This window comes from Oncorhynchus masou, chromosome 18 (assembly GCF_036934945.1).
Source record: "Oncorhynchus masou masou isolate Uvic2021 chromosome 18, UVic_Omas_1.1, whole genome shotgun sequence".
NCBI lineage: Eukaryota > Metazoa > Chordata > Actinopteri > Salmoniformes > Salmonidae > Oncorhynchus > Oncorhynchus masou.
This window is the reverse complement of record NC_088229.1, coordinates 59,970,087-59,986,742: the sequence shown is the minus strand read 5'-3', so window position 1 is coordinate 59,986,742 and position 16,656 is coordinate 59,970,087. Positions and strand designations below refer to the sequence as shown.

Genomic DNA, 16,656 nt, shown 5'->3' with positions numbered 1-16,656 from the left:
AAGTAGTAACGACCAGCCACAACTCCGATATGTGTTTTCTCAAAGTTCCCGGGATGTCAGGTGTCCTATTTATATCCGTACACTCGTAACAATCTCATCATTATGAGACTTCTATTTGATCAAATAAGCCACACATAGAAAATAAGCCATCGCATTTTTGTGTTAACCAAATTCGACACTCTCTCATTGACCTCCATACAAAAGCTCCTCGCTTGTTGAGCGAAAAAAAAAAACAACGCCATCTGTTGGAGAAGATGGATAACAGGGCTAAAATCTCTCTCCCCAAACCTCTTCCTCTCTGCTGTAAATTAAACCTAGGGACAGTAAGTACTTCTTGTTGCTGTCCGAGTTGCGACACTGCTGAGTTGAACTGGCAGTTGCAGTTGGCAGTCCAAACTTCATGTAAGTTCAACCATTTAATGTCATTATTTTAGCTAAACCGTATAACACATTGATCTTAATAGTGACAGAATTGTGTTGACTTTCATATTCTTTTTCTCTCCAGTGTTTTATTTGTGGCCTTGTATGGTTTATTGTAGCTTGATCGAACATAATAAATCACCCTCTAATAAATTATTGGGTTAGAAGTATATGTTTGTCAATCAAATTGACGTCCAAAAGTCGTCAAACATGTTGTTTAACATGTATGTTAAATGTGATTGTCAAGTGTGAAAAATAGGCGATACGTTTCACAAATGTTAAATGAAAGTGAAACTTAGTTTTACGAACGCAACATTGTATGCTATTTTTAATTGATATAAACTGTTTGGCCTTCTAATTAACATACGAACCATCCACAACGTGTGCTGCCAGATTAGATACATATACGGGGTTCAGTTGAGAACATAAATTGTGTTTTATTCGAGTTGTACATCCTGTTAGTTTTTTTTATGCGCATTTGGGGCCTACTTGTTTTCATTTTGCTATATTCTCAATTTCAGATGTCACAATGGAGAGCGTCGAAAGTGCAGCCAACATGGAATTGTCAACAACCTTTTCCCAGGTTGTATTTCAGGAAATCCCCCACTCCTACGCGCCAAATATTGCCGTGACTTGCAGCTACACTCTGACAGCAGCCATTAAACAGAACCCCAGAGACTGGGTGGGGATATTCAAGGTGAGATTATAGATATTTTGTCATGAATATTCATGAGTGGTCTGGTTCATCAGATATTATGATATGGATTGTATTTCCACAAAGGAAATAATAACCTAATATATTTAACAATAGAAATCCACAGTCTGGAATGCCTCCTAGTTGTCAGTCAGTCATGATTGTGTTATAACTGATGTTGTGCAGATTGTGTTATAACTGATGTTGTGCTGATTGTGTTATAACTGATTTTGTGCAGGTGGGCTGGAGCACCACAAAGGATTATTACACATTTGTGTGGATAGAACCATCATTGGATCTGATAAAACAGGATGCAAACAAAAAACAAGTGCTTTTTAGTGGTAAGACCATGTGTGCTTTTTATCCTCAAACTTTTCAACTGACATGAACTTTGATATGAATGATCGTGATCAATTTAGGTGGATTCGTTATAGGCCCATGTTAATTTCTTAATTTTAGATACAAATGACATTTGACATTCAAGTGATCAATATTATGCTGGCACTGACAATGATGTTGTTCTTCTGATAGCATACTACTTGCCAAAGGATGATGCAGAGTTCTATCAGTTCTGCTATATTGATAGCAACGGCCAAGTGAGAGGAGCCAGCACCCCCTTCTGCTTTAAAACCTCAGGGGAACAAAGCACAGATGGCAGCCTGGAAAACGACCTCTTGGTCATCACAACACAGGTACAACGCAATCCACCATACCTAACATTAAACGTTGATTTGATTGTGTTTTAAAGACCATGCTTGAAATACTTAAAAATGCAGAACTTTTTGTTTGGCTTGCTTAGTGAATTGTCAAGGAGATGATGTCCCTCACAAGAACATTTTAGTTAGAATTATCCGTAGGAGAGGTTATATGTGTACATGATGTGCATTTCTGAATCTAGGAAAAGGTAGAGCAACGTGAAAGGGAGAAAGAAGAGATGGTCATGGAGTTGGGGCAACTGAAAGAGCAAAATGAGATTTTGAGAGGAGTCCTGAAGGAGCAACAGCAAGAGATTGATTGCCTCAAGGTTTGTTTTCAAGATGTTCGTTACATCTGCTAATTTCTAGCCTCTAGTCATGTGTGTGAATGGAAATTACAATGTGAGGTAACAGAATTGTAACATTATCTCTGCAGTTGTCTAACGAGGAACTATACAAGGCAGACGGGAACCTGGAGAAGCAGCAGCAGAAGTCAAGAGAGCATGAACAACTGACACAGAAAGCTAAATCAATGGAAGACTCACCCAAAGGACAGGAGGTAATATTTGGTGAATTTTGTGTCTACAACACAGTGATCACAAATCATCTGACAACTAAGAAACTCTTTCCATACTGAAACATAAATGCTTTTCAACATAACTGGTGGAACTATACTTGATGGATAGATGGAACTTTCCAAACACAGTAATCAAATCAAAGTGTATTGGTCACATACACCTATTTATCAGATGTTATTGCAGGTGTAGCGAAATGCTTGTGTTCCTAGCTCCAACAGGGCAGTAGTATCTAACAGTTCACAGAAATACACAATTCTAAAAGTAAAATAATGGAATAGAGAAGTATATAAATATTAGGATGAGCAAAGTCAGAGTGGCATTGACTAAAATACAGTGAAATAGAATACAGTATATACATATGAGATGGGTAAAGCAGTATGTAAACATTATTAAAGTGACTAGTGTTCCATATCCATAACCAGTAGAGGTTATGGACATGATTTGAGCATTTCTGAATCTAGGAACAGGTGGTGCAAAGTGAGAGGGAGAAAGAGGAGATGGCCATGGAGTTGGGGCAACTGAAAGAGCAAAATGAGACTCTGACACGTGCCCTAAAGGAGCAACAGCAAGAGATTGATCGCCTCAAGGTTTGTTTGAAAGTCTTTTCTTTCCACCAGCAGTTTTACTTCTAGCCCCTAATCAGGCTGAGAGGGTGATGAATTATATATTGTTCCTGTAGGAATCTAAAGAGGAACTTGCACAGGTAGTGAGCAAACTGGAGCAACAGCAACAGAATGCTAGAGAGCATGAAGAACTGACACAGAAGGACAAATCAATGGATGAATCACACACAAGACAGGAGGTAACTGTCGCAAACCAATTTCTCATTTGGGCCTACCAAAGAACTACTACTACGGAGTACATTTTGTCTTCTTAACAGTTTCTTTCCATGAAAGGCTGCAGTCTCTGGCCCCAATTCATAAAAAAATATTTGGTGAACGTGTCAATACATGTGACAGGCTGTTTGTATACCATCAATATTTTTCAATGCCTCTTCTACTCTTCCCCCCCCCCCCCCCCCCCACACTTTCTCTGTCTCCTTGTCATGTATCAAAGGGTGTTTTCACATACAGGATCTTCGGAAAGTATTCAGACCCCTTGACTTTTTCCACATTTTGTTACGTTACAGCCTTATTCTAAAATGGATTAAATACATTAATTTCCCCCACAATCTACACACGATACAACATAATGGCAAAGCGAAAATGCAAATGTATAAAAAAACTAAAACAGAAATTATTTACATAAGTATTCAGACCCTTTTCTATGATACTCGAAATTTAGCTCAGGTGCATCCTGTTTCCATTAATCATCCTTGAGATGTTTCTACAAATTGATTGGAGTCCACCTGTGGTAAATTCAATTGATTTGACATGATTTGGAAATGCACACACCTGTCTATATAAGGTCCCACAGTTGACAGTGCATGTCAGAGCAAAAACCAAGCCACAAGCTCAAAGGAATTGTTCATAGAGCTCTGAGACAGGATTGTGTCGAGGCACAGATCTGGGAAAGGGTACAATGTAGAGAGAGATGCTTGATGAAAACCTGCTCCAGAGCACTCAGGACCTCAGACTGGGGCGAAGGTTCACCTTTCAACGGGACAACAACCCTAAGCACACAGCCAAGACAAGGCAGGAGTGGCTTCGGGACAAGTCTCAATGTCCTTGAGTGGCTCAGCCAGAGCCCGGATTTACACCCTGTCAAACATCTCTGGAGAGACCTGAAAATAGCTGTGCACCAACACTACCCATCCAATCTGAAGAAGCTTGAGAGGATCTGCAGAGAAGAATGGGAGAAACTCCACAAATACTGATGTGTCAAGCTCGTCATACCCAAGAAGACTCAAGGCTGTAATCGCAGCCAAAGGGGTTTCAACAAAGTATTGAGTAAAGGGTCTGAATACTTATGTAAATGTCATATTTCCATTTTTTTTCTACAAACCAGTTTTTGCTTTGACATTATGGGGTATTGTGTGTAGATTGAATACATTTTAGAATAAGGCTGAACCTATCAAAATGTGGAAAAAGTCAAGGAGTCTGAATACATTCCGAAGGCACCGTATAGTCCTCTTTAATAAAGTAGTGTAGTGTGTGGTGCAGGAATAACGACAAGCGAACCTGGGGAGCTTTGTGTTCACATTGGTCTAAAAAAAAGAACCGGCCTGCAGAATTCAAGCGAACCGAAGTCAGACCACCTCTCGAGATGGTCTCAGTTCGGTTCACTTCAGGGGGATATTTTGAGGGGTCTGAGTTCCTTTGGAGTGTTTACACTACACAAAATATTAAGCAAACTTGCAGTTGTAAAAATTGGCTTAAAAGGACAAAGTCTGAATCACTTTAAACTGGCTATTTCTCTTTACAAATGCCTGCAGTCTCTGACTGCTATTTGTGAGAAATATGAACGAGCATTGAGCAAGATCAAACAGCTGAAGAAGGAGCAAGAGGAGTTGAAAGAAAAGGTTGAGGTTCAAAGTGTGGAGATTGCACAGTGAGTACTTGTCTCGAGCAATCCATTCAGTGGACATATCTTTCTAGTACAACACCTTTCCAGTCATATCATATCATCATCCTGTCTATATATAAACTCAGCAAAAAAAGAAACGTCCTCTCACTGTCAACTGTGTTTATTTTCAGCAAACTTAACATGTGTAAATATTTGTATGAACATAAGATTCAACAACTGAGACATAAACTTAACAAGTTCCACAGACATGTGACTAACAGAAATGGAATAATTTGTCCCTGAACAAAGGGAAGGGGACAAAATCAAAAGTATCTGGTGTGGCCACCAGCTGCATTAACTACTGCAGTGCATCCTCCTCATGGACCCCACCAAATTTTCCAGCTCTTGCTGTGAGATGTTACCCCACTCTTCCACCAAGGCACCTGCTCGTTTCCGGACTGGGGGGAATGGCTCTCACCCTCACCCTCCGATCCAACAGGTCTCAGACGTGGTCAATAGGATTGAGATCTGGGCTCTTTGATGGCCATTGCTGAACACTGACATTTCTGTCTTGCAGGAAATCACGCACAGAACGAGCAGTATGGCTGGTGGCATTGTCATGCTGGAGGTTCATGTCAGGATGAGCCTGCAGGAAGGGTACCACATGAGGGAGGAGGATGTCTTCCCTGTAACGCACAGCGTTGAGATTGCCTGCAATGACAACAAGCTCAGTCCGATGATGCTGTGACACACCGCCCCATGATGGACCATCCACCTCCAAATCGATCCCGCTTCAGAGTACAGGCCTCGGTGTAACGCTCATTCCTTCGACGATAAACGCGAATCCGACCAAAACCGCAACTTGTCAGTGAAGATCACTTTTTGCCAGTCCTGTCTGGTCCAGCGACGTGGGTTTGTGCCCATAGGCGGCGTTGTTGCCGGTGATGTCTGGTGAGGACCTGCCTTACAACAGGCCTACAAGCCCTCAGTCTATTGCGGACAGTGAGCACTGATGGAGGGTGTGTGCGTTCCTGGTGTAACTCGGCATTTGTTGTTGCCATCCTGTACTGCAGGTGTTGTTAAAGGTGGTCTGCCACTGCGAGGACGATCAGCTGTCCGTCCTGTCTCCCTGTAGCACTGTCTTAGGCGTCTCACAGTACGGACATAGCAATTTATTGCCCTGGCCACATCTGCAGTCCTCATGCCTCCTTGCAGCATGCCTAAGGCACGTTCACGAAGATGAGCAGAGACCGTGGGCAACTTTCTTTTGGTGTTTTTCCAGAGTCAGTAGAAAGGCCTCTTTAGTGTCCTAAGTTTTCATAACAGTGACCTTAATTGCCTACCATCTGTAAGCTATTAGTGTCTTAACAATCGTTCCACAGACAGGGTCCTGAAAGAGGGACGTCTCTTTTTTTGCTGAGTTTATTATATATATATATATATATATTTTTTTTTTTACACTTGTAACAATGCTGTTCCTCATGCCCCCGTTTCTATGTCAACAGGCTGAGCCCAAGGCTCAGAGATTCTGAGCAGGAGTCTCACAGACTGAAGGATCACATTCAGCTTCTACAGGTCAGCACACTCAGCAGAGTAATCGATGTAAATTAATGCCTGTAACACACATACACTCTTTAAAAGACCTGTTGGCCAATTAATTTAGTGCTTTCTTTGATGTGAAAAAAACCTGTCAATCACAGAACCTCATGTTGACCCTTTCCAGGTGGATCTCCAGAGCAGTGAGAAAGAGAAGGCGAAGCTTTCTGTGGAGCTGCGCAAACTGCGTGGTCTCACCCTTGATCTGGATGACTTGAAGACGGAGAACAAGGCCTTACACAGAAGCCTGTCAGAGCAGGGGCACCAGCCACAGCAGGAGATGGTGGACAGTGATTTGAAGGTTGGAACAAGTTGCTAAAAGAACTATGTCCTTCCTGTACACGCCATTGTGAAATGTAATACTGTCGTCTTCTTGTGCGCCGTCAGGTGCAATACCAAGCTCTTCTTGGCCAGCTGCAGGAGGCTCGGACACAGTTGCACCAGGAGCTGCAGGCTTCCAACAACACACGCAGACGTGCAGAGCAAGCAGAGGGGGAACTGGTGAAGGTCAATGAGTGCACGAATCTCATAGTCATGAGGTCTACACAGGCGGAGCAGAAAATCATAAAACTAGAGGTGCTTAGAGAATATCTTTGACACTATTTCGATCCACAGACAGGGTCAGCGATATCATTTTGTTTCTTACCAAGGTGTTGTTTGTTCTGGGAAAGTAGTTCACCTGCGAGAGCAAATGAATATAAAACGCATTAAACGTATTCTCTTGTCTGATTACAAGTTCCCTGTTCTCTCCCCTCAGATGCAACTTTTAGAGTTCCACAGAGTCGTTGAGGAGAAAGAAAGCATGGTAGAGATCGCTAAAGTAGAGAAAGAGGAGTTGTCCAGAGAAAATCAGGTGATTGCTGTGAATTTTGATACTCTTTACTAGTCATTTAATTATTTACAATTCGGGACATCTGCTTACATTGGGGTTTTGCCACTGTATTCTATCTGTCAGGATCTCAAAAGAAATGTTGAGAGACTTCGCAAGGAGTTTTCTGACATCCAGGCTGCTCCAGTGTCCATGCAGCATCCCAACCCTTATGGCTCTTCAACTGACCCCACCCCCACTGAGGAGCAGCAGCAAGATACACTGGCTGCCTCTCTCCACTTTGGGAACCCATATGAGACCCCAGGTATTCCCAATATTCCAGCTGTTGGAAAGCCTCACCTAAATACTCTCAAATGACACATGAACGCCACTTGTGCCTCATGGACACACCTTATTGGAAAATAACAAAACAGGTTCAACTATGGCTGACATATGATTCTGTTTGCAGGCCCTGCGACAAACGCGGAGGAGGTATGTTAAGTCATTCCTATGATATACATGGTTATACGGCAGATTATGCTTGCAACCACATACACTAGTGGTTTGGGATGAAAGAGTTGGTTACATAATGTTCTATAATGTTTGTGCTAGAGTACAGTTAACTATCCAGTCTAGATCCGATATTATTACCACTTATGACCCGTGTCCGTCCCATAGTTGTCCTTGACGTGTCGTCACTGCCATGAGTGCTTCCCTGGCATCACCCCGAATGAGCTGGAGCTGCATGAGGACAGCCACAGAGTGTGCCCCTTTTGCACCCTCATCTGTGACGGAATGGAGCAGACCAAGTATGAGGAACATGTCTACAGCCATGAGGTGTAGGGAAGCCACATCCTCACGACCCAGAGAGTTGACTACTCATTAAAGAAAGCCGATACCCTACTAATTATATTTCTAAGAGGTGGCGGGGACAAATATATACAGGCTAACAACCTATCCACGACATTGTAAGACAAACATTTAAAGGCCCCTGTTTATTACGGTCAATGTTATCGAACCTGGTAACGGAAAGGGTTGTGAATTTAATGTCTGGGAAATCTGTACCTAATTGAATTTGCCTGAATTGATCATATTGTTTTAGACACTTTGATAGTTAGGGTTAGGGTTGACTGTTTATTCTTAATTTGCCTCCATCGCTGATGGATAGGACTGTATGGATCTGCTATTTAATAGATTCCTAGGTTTACTCTACTGCTATTATCTCTTCTGAACTACTGTATGTTTACTTTGGCTAACTTCACTATATTTCCCTTTAACCTGCCACTTAAATGTAAATGATGTGTTGCATAATAAAGTCAAATGACTAATGGTCAAATGATGCTCTCTGATAATGCAAGGGTTGAAATGAGATTCATGTGGGATGTTCAAGTAACAAATAAAGTTATCTTCACAGTTGTGTTGACATGAAAAGAAAAATGTTTTTTTTGTAGCACAAACTGCAATATGCCAAGAAATCCTAAAATGTTTTAATAGAAGGAAATTGAATAATGACATTTAAAAAAAAAAAAAGAAAAAAAAATCCATGATTGACAACTGCCACAGAAAACAACATTTGTAACCTCGTTTTCATCTCCACAATTGCTGAAGGGAAGCAATATCATGTGTACCTATCAATGATTTATATACATAATTGGTACCTACCCTTTAAAAGTTAAATACACCCCATTTCAATTCAGGACTTTCCCAACAGGCACACATTGTTCTTCAAGAAGTTACCGAGACATCCCACGTACCAAAAATCCTATCTTTCTTAAGGCGTTATCTGATTTGCCTCCTCAGGTGTGACATCACGGGAAGTCAGCTCAGAAAAGAGGGCTGGCAGCCAATACTGTGGCTCTCCAGAAGCTTGGGAATCCAACCACGCCAAGCCCTCTTTCAATAGGTGATCCTAAGACAACAAGGAGTGTGTATGTTAGGATGGTGGTGAGCTAAATCAAATCAAGAACCATGGTTCTATGGTGCTTTGTCACTCCTAATTTTCTTGTAAACATTTTGTTCTGTAAAATATCCTCCTAAACTCTTGGCAGCTTTTCTTTGCATTTCCTCTGTAGGCGACTTACCAGCACATGACAGGCTCGCTCTCGCTCCCACTTAAGACTCTCTCTGATCTCACTCACTGAAACGTAGCCCTTCTTCTGCAAATTGGCAGAAAAACAAATATTCATGACACCTGGCACCATATTTGCATTCCTCTAAATGACTCAGCAAAAGTATCAGAGCAGCATGTTCTGGATCCAAGCATGATGTTGGCAACTGCTCACAGGAAAAAACAAACAGCGCCCCTCTTTAATCTCACAATCAGTATTCTGAGACATTTTTGACAAGTCATTTAGCATAATTACTGATGAGGCAGCCACACAATACAGACTCAAGAGGTGAAAGGAAGGATTTACCTCAGCCAGCTGAAGTACCACAGTGTGGTCCATGTTGAGCTCTGCTGGCACTGACTGCACGAGGTAAGAGCCCCCAACAGGAATCATTCCAAAGCCGTTCCCCATGACTTTCAGCTTCTTTATGGCCCGCACCAAGTCATCTCTGGAGTGGAGAATAGAGATACAATTTCAACTTCATAATGAAAGTCCACTAAAGTTGATGAATAAATATCAATATGTTTACATTATTGTATTTAGTATGATCCCCAATTAGCTGCTGGGGAGGCAGAGGCTACTCTTCCTGGAGTCCAAACAGGAAACAGGACAACAAATAAAATACATAATATACATAGCACTAAATCTACATTACAATTTAGCCATTCAGCAGATACTCCCATACAGAGCGACCCACAGCCAGGCGAGTCAACCACATATCAAAGTCCTATCCCAACCAGGTATCACATACATAATAAAATACATAATACAATGCAAAATACAATACAAAATGCATAACAATTTCCCTGTCGTGCCGTATGGTGTTCTTTAACTTAGTTTTTATCTTGTTTATTTGCTAGCTTGAGTTACCTGGGGTGGCAGAGTTCAATTTAGTCATGGCTCTATTTAATACTGGGTTTCCCCCAGCCTCTATTCTGGACCTGGGGACAGTGAAGTCCTCTGGTTACATGTCTAGTGTTGTACCGAGGAGTGCCCGAACTGTCTTCAAACTGCTTGAACAGACAGTTTGGTACCTTCAACACGGTGCACAAAGACTAATAGTGATGCAGTCAATCTCTCCTCAACTTTGAGCCAGGAGAGACTGACATGCATGCTACTGACACTTTCCCTCCGCATACATCTAAGAGAAATTAATATATGCTGACCTGTTTTAGATCAACTGCAATTTGCCTATGTCCTTCTTTGCTGCAACTGACCACACAACTGCACAGTAGTCCAAGTGCATCAAAACTAGGGCCTGTAGAACCTGTCTGGTTGACTGGGATATCAAGAAAGCAGAGCAATGCCTAATCATGTCCAGACCTCTTCCCAAATTAAGTAACCATAGCATTCGGAAAGTATTCAGGCCCCTTGACTTTTTGTTACGTTACAGCCTCTTTCAGACTCTTTGCTATGAGACGCGAAATTGAGCTCAGGTGCATCCTGTTTCCATTGATCATCCTTGAGATGTTTCTCCAGATTGATTGGAGTCCACCTGTGCTAAATTCAATTGATTGGACATGATTTGGAAAGGCACACACCTGTCTATAGAAGTTCCCACAGCTGACCAAGCCAAGCAATGAGGTCGAAAGAATTGTCCGTAGAGCTCCGAAACAGGATTGTGTCGAGGCACAGATCTTGGGAAGCGTACCAAAAAATGTCTGCAGCATTGAAGGTCCCAAAGAACACAACGGCCTCCATCATTCTTAAATGGATGAAGTTTGGAACCACCAAAACTCTTCTTAGAGCTGGCCGCCTGGCCAAACTGAGCAATCGGGGGAGAAGGACCTTGGTCAGGGAGGTGACCAACAACACGATGGTCCCTCTGACGGAGCTCTAGTTCCTCTGTTGAGATGGATGAAACTTCCAGAAGGACAACCATCTCTGCAGCAGACGGAAGCCACTCCTCAGTAAAAGGCACATGACAACCAACTTGGAGTTTGCCAAAAGGCACCTAAAGAACTCTCAGACCATGATAAACAAGATTCTCAGGTCTGATAAAACCAAGATTGAACTCTATGGCCTGAATGCCAAGTGTCACATCTGGGGGAAACCTAGCACCATCCCTACGATGAAGCATGGGTGGCAGCATCATGCTCTGTGGTTGTTTTTCAGCAGCAGGGACTGGGAGATTAGTCAGGATTGAGGGAAATATGAATGGAACAAAGTAGAGATCATTGATGAAAACCTCCAGAGCTTGAGAGGATCTGCAGACAATAATGGGAGAAACTCTCCAAATGCAGGTGTGCAAAGTTCTGTCATGTAGCGTCATACCCAAGAAGACTCAAGGCTGTAATCGCTGCCAAAGGTGCTTCAACAAAGTACTGATAACGGGTCTGAATACTAATGTAAATGGGTTTTTTAAAATACATTTGCAACAATTTCTAAAAATCTGTTTTTGTTTTGTCATTATGTGGTACTGTGTGTAGACAGATGATGAATATTGGGCCTCCCAGGTGGCACAGTGGTTAAGGGCGCTGTGCTACCAGAGATTCTGGGTTCACGCCCAGGCTCTGTCGTAACCGGCCGTGACCGGGAGGGGCACAATTGGCCTAGCGTTGTCTGGGTTAGGGAGGGCTTGGACGGTAGGGATATCCTCGTCTCATCACGCACCAGTGACTCCTGTGGCGGGCCGGGCGCAGTGCGAGCTAACCAAGGTTGCCAGGTTCACGGTGTTTCCTCCAACACATTGGTGCGGCTGGCTTCCGGGTTGGATGCACGCTGTGTTAAGAAGCAGTGCGGCTTGGTTGGGTTGTGTATCAGAGGACGCATGACTTTCAACCTTCGTCTCTCCCGAGCCCGTACGGGAGTTGTAGCAATGAGGCAAGATAGTAGCTAGCTAAAAAAAAAAAAGGTTAGTGTGTTTTTTCCCATCCATTTTAGAATAAGGCTGCAACATAACTTTCCGAATGCACTGTATATATTTTGACCGTGATAGCTCGTTTAGTCTCCTTAACTTGCTCAATAGCCACACTATTCAATAATCAATTGATGAGGTTTAGGGTTGAGCAAATGATTTGTCGCCAAAAATGATGCTTTTTGTTTTTGAGATATTTAACACCAGCCTAGTTACCCATTCTAAAACTGTTAAGGGCGTCAGTTATTTATTTTACTGTTACAGTCGATGTGTATACTGTGGAGTCGTCTGCGTACATTCAAGGCTTTATTCAAGGTCAGTGGAAGGTCATTACTAAACACAGAAAACAATAATAATCCCAAGTCAGCTTCCTTGCGGTACACTACACTCAACCGTATTTGCATTACAGAGACTTCCATGAGTTCTATTGGACAGATATCAGTCCATCCATGATAAGGCAAATTATGTTAATCCATAACAACTATGTTTTTTCAATGACATCAAAGGCTGCACTGAAGTCTAACAAAATAGCTCCCACGATCTTTTTATCAATTTCTTTCAGCCAATCATCAGTCATTTGTGTCAGGGCCGAGCACGTTGAGTGCCCTTCCCTATAAGCATGCTGAAAGTCTGTTGTTCATTTGTTTTCTGTAAAATAACATTGGTCAAACACGATTTTTCTTCCCCAAAAATGATGCTAAGCACCAGTAACAGGCTGATTGTTTGAACCGTTCAAGGGTGCTTTGCTATTTTGGGGCAGCGGAATGTCCTTTGTCTCCCTCCAGGCCTGAAGGCACACTCCGTCTTCTTGGCTAACATTTAAGATGTGGCATATAGGAGTCGCAATGTATTCCGCGACCAACCTCAGTAGTTTACCATCCAGGTTGTCGGTACCAGGTGGTTTGCCCTTATTTATTGATATCCAAAAAAAAAATCACCTCTTCCACACCCACTTGGAAGAATTTAAAGCTACAGTGCCTGTCTTTCATTATTTGGTCCTTTATGCATGAATATGAATATGATTTTTTTTTGCATGTCATGCCTAAGTTTGCTTATCTTGCCAACACAAAAGTTAATAAAGTGGTTGGCAATATCAAAGAGTTTTGTTATGAATGAGCCATCAACCTCGATGGAGCAGAGTTGGCTTTTCTGCCTAGAATTTCCTTTAAGGTACTCTAGAGATTTTCACTATTATTCTTTATAGAATGTATATTTGTTCCATAGTATAGTTTCTTCTTATTTTTGTTTACTCTTTGTTTGCCAATCTGCTGTGTTGCCAGACTTACTTGTCATTCCCTTAGTCTCATCCCTGTCAGGCATACAGTTTTTAAATTAATCATCTATCCATGGGGATTTTGGCAGTGTTAACAGTACGTTTATTTATTGTCGCATGCCTGTCAGTAACCAGAAGAAGCAATTTTATAAATGCTTAAAGTGCAGCTTCAGGATGTTCCTCATTACACACATTAGACCAACACATATTTTTCACATCTTCAACATAAGAATAATTGCAAAACCTCTTGATCGCTTATACACTATTTTAGGTCCAGTCTTTGAAACTTTGGTTTTCCTAGCTATGACTACTATGATCACTACATCTGATAGGTGTGGAAACTGCTTTAGATCAGATTTAGAAAGCATTAGTAAAGATGTGTTCAATACAAGTGGGTGATTTAGTTATTGTTCTGTTTGTAAATACACTGGCAGGTTGACTGATAACCTGAATTAGGTTGCAGTCACTAGTTACAGTTTAAAGTTTTTTCTTGAGTGGACAGCTTGAGGAAAGCCAGTCAATATTTAGGTCACCCAGAAAATAAACCACTCGGTTCATATCATATACATTATCAAGCATTTCACACATATTATCCAAATACTGACTGTTAGCACTTGGTGGTCTATAGCCACTTTGCATAAGAATAGGGTTTAGGTGAGGCAAGTGAACCTGTAGCCACATTACTTCAACAGCATTTGACATGAGATCCTCTCTAATATTAAATATGATGATAAATGTTGACTTTCTGCATTACTTAGGAGAGAATGTATTATATAATTTCTGATATTTGTCAGATAGTACTCACTGGCTCACATCCTGAGCAAATTTCCCCCTTCCCTTCAACACTCTGTGATGGAGTTCGTCCAGGGTAATAAGTCCTAAAACACAGAGATGGAACACCAATGAACGACACATTTCAAAACGCAGTGTTTTGCTATGACTTTGATGATGTTCTAAAGAAGCCTCACCTCCATTTCTGTGTTTCAGTGCCAGGCATACTTCAATTATCTGCACACCCAGCTCGTAATAGAAGTCACCCACACCAAGCATCTCAGACCAAAAGCCTTTGCCAGCTGTCAATGACACAGAAAACACTTAATTGGTTGCATTTCAATTCCTTGAATAAATACAACATATGAGTAACCACATGCATAAAAAAAAAGGAGTAAAGGACATTTTAATGGGCTTTAATGTAGGGCAAAAACAACTACTATTTTAAACAGACACAGTTGTGATTCTCACAGGCAAGTGGGTCAACTCCAATGGTGGCACACATCTCCTGAAACTGGACCCGGAACTGGGAACTCTTACGAATCTCTTGTTTGTGCTTGCTGGCAAATTCCTCAAGGTTAGATTTGAAGGTCTCCAGCTGTTTTGACATCTGAAAGACCATGATGTTTTAGATATTTCCACAACGGCAACAGCTTGACTAGCTACATGGATTGAATAACATTCCAATGAAGACACACTTGCACACCCACACATAAGCTCAGTTGGTAGAGTATGGCGCTGCTTGACGATGAAAACCCAACTGACATTTACTCCTGAAGTGTTATGCTGCCGCACCCTCTATAGCCACTGTGGTTGTTATCTGACCCTACCAGTCACCTATGAACATGTATACATCTTGCCTAAATGGCCATACTCTTATCTCCACCCTGCACAGCCAGAAGAGGACTGGTTCCCCTCTATGTTTCTTCCTTAACTCCCGGGTGAGGAGGGAACTTTTCCTTAGCTAAAATGTACAACATGGTCAAGGCATTCGTTGGAACTTGGAAGTTTTTGTGCTTCTACATCTGCATTACTTGCTCTTTGGGGTTTAAGGATGGGTGTCTGTATAACACGTTGTGACACTTACTGGTGTAAACTGGGCTTTATAAAATCAATTTGATTGTTTGATTGATTGCAACGCCAGGATAGTGGGTTAATTCCAGGGACCACCCGTAAGTAAAATGTATGCACGCATGACTAAGTCGCTTTAGATGAAAGTGTCTGCTAAATGGCATATTATTATAATAGTATTATTGAGCTTACCTGAACAATTTGATCCTCAGCTAACACTGTCCCCCTCTCTTTATACTTGGCCTACAAAAAAACAAGAGTGTTTTGGATAAGATGGTTCTATTTCTGAAATGCCTTGGATTCATTGTTTACATTTTGTAGATGGGCCCATTCATCTAGACAACGTTACCTCTGCAAGCTTCTTTTTGGCGATAGCTCCCGCACCTACTCCTCTCCTATGCATCTTGTTGACGTGAAAAAAAGGACTAGCTAGCTATGAAAAAGTTGACACCGCTATTGTTATGCTTGCCAACTAACGTTAGCTAGCTAGGTAGTTTCCAGTTGCACGGTCAAAGTAATTTGTTAGGTCGCGAGATGCTTTTAGCCTATTGCAGCCATATGATAACTCTCAGCATTCCGTTCTTATTCAATAATCATTTATATGCACACAACTTTGAAATCGACTCATTTCGCGAAACTTGAGAGCAAGCAAGGTCTATTTGCGTAGTTTAGGAACCCGGAAGTAACTTCCTCCTGAGTTTGACGAGAAGCAATGCAATCAAATATGGTACTGCCACCTACTGCCTCGGCAAGATACTTCTTCCTCCATCAACTCGACTGTGAACCAGAGATGGTGAAGGAGTTACTGCATACGCTTTCATACTTGTCCCCCATGGGAATTGAACCTACAACCCAGGAATTGCAAGTACCATGTACCAATTGAGCCACACAGGACACCTCCCATTTGGATTTCCCCACCAATTTCATGGTACTATTGAGCCTTGTGTGTCGCAGTCTCAGCCTTCTGATTACACTTTCCTCCCTTCTCTCTTGGCCTGAGGACCTCCCTGCCCCCAACTTTTCATGGATCTTATAAAGGTGTCTTCCGTTTCTTTCCCTGTTCCACAACTCTTGCCATTTGTTTTTAACCACTGTTCTTAAGAGCCTACTTGGCGATAACATCCACCCCCTCATTCCCCTTAACTCCCACGTGAGCTGGTAACCAGAGGAACATCACCATTACCCCCATCTGCTTCACCCTACACAAGCACTAAAAAACCTCATACAATACATCCGGTCTGCTCTGAGACACAGATGCATTTAGGCTGATCAGTGCTGCACAGGAGTCAGAGCAAATGACCACTGTCTGGCCTCACCTCCTCCACCCACTTTGTAGCCAA

The 16,656-nt window shown here is 42.0% G+C and overlaps 2 protein-coding genes across 2 annotated transcripts; one reads left to right on the top strand and one right to left on the bottom strand.

The window, feature by feature from the left end:
* Positions 1 to 288: 288 nt before the first annotated feature.
* On the top strand, positions 289 to 8,588 carry calcoco2 (calcium binding and coiled-coil domain 2). The gene is made up of 16 exons (XM_064924019.1): positions 289 to 402; positions 942 to 1,117; positions 1,353 to 1,455; positions 1,646 to 1,806; positions 2,013 to 2,138; positions 2,246 to 2,368; positions 2,849 to 2,974; positions 3,067 to 3,189; positions 4,762 to 4,877; positions 6,338 to 6,407; positions 6,556 to 6,729; positions 6,816 to 7,004; positions 7,186 to 7,281; positions 7,384 to 7,561; positions 7,706 to 7,728; positions 7,915 to 8,588. Exons 2-16 carry the CDS (start codon positions 950 to 952, stop codon positions 8,077 to 8,079), a joined length of 1,941 nt encoding a protein of 646 aa, XP_064780091.1. The 5' UTR covers positions 289 to 402; positions 942 to 949; the 3' UTR covers positions 8,080 to 8,588.
* A 113-nt stretch (positions 8,589 to 8,701) lies between these two features.
* snf8 (SNF8 subunit of ESCRT-II) lies at positions 8,702 to 16,015 on the bottom strand. Its single transcript, XM_064924021.1, has 8 exons — positions 15,666 to 16,015; positions 15,509 to 15,559; positions 14,717 to 14,855; positions 14,443 to 14,547; positions 14,280 to 14,352; positions 9,651 to 9,792; positions 9,318 to 9,392; positions 8,702 to 9,145 (listed from the first exon to the last, which is right to left on the bottom strand). Exons 1-8 carry the CDS (start codon positions 15,717 to 15,719, stop codon positions 9,008 to 9,010), a joined length of 777 nt encoding a protein of 258 aa, XP_064780093.1. The 5' UTR covers positions 15,720 to 16,015; the 3' UTR covers positions 8,702 to 9,007.
* Between the last annotated feature and the right edge of the window lie 641 nt (positions 16,016 to 16,656).

Bases quoted from the DNA above. Each gene is read 5' to 3' on its own strand.
- calcoco2 (XM_064924019.1), top strand. From the start codon at position 950: ATGGAGAGCGTCGAAAGTGCAGCCAACATGGAATTGTCAACAACCTTT. The intron at 2,369-2,848 runs GTAATATTTGGT...TTCTGAATCTAG, and splicing joins ACTCACCCAAAGGACAGGAG to GAACAGGTGGTGCAAAGTGA. The intron at 6,730-6,815 runs GTTGGAACAAGT...GTGCGCCGTCAG, and splicing joins TGGTGGACAGTGATTTGAAG to GTGCAATACCAAGCTCTTCT.
- snf8 (XM_064924021.1), bottom strand. From the start codon at position 15,719: ATGCATAGGAGAGGAGTAGGTGCGGGAGCTATCGCCAAAAAGAAGCTT. The intron at 15,560-15,665 runs GTAACGTTGTCT...GTTTTTTTGTAG, and splicing joins CCAAAAAGAAGCTTGCAGAG to GCCAAGTATAAAGAGAGGGG. The intron at 9,393-9,650 runs GTAAATCCTTCC...GCCAATTTGCAG, and splicing joins TGGTACTTCAGCTGGCTGAG to AAGAAGGGCTACGTTTCAGT.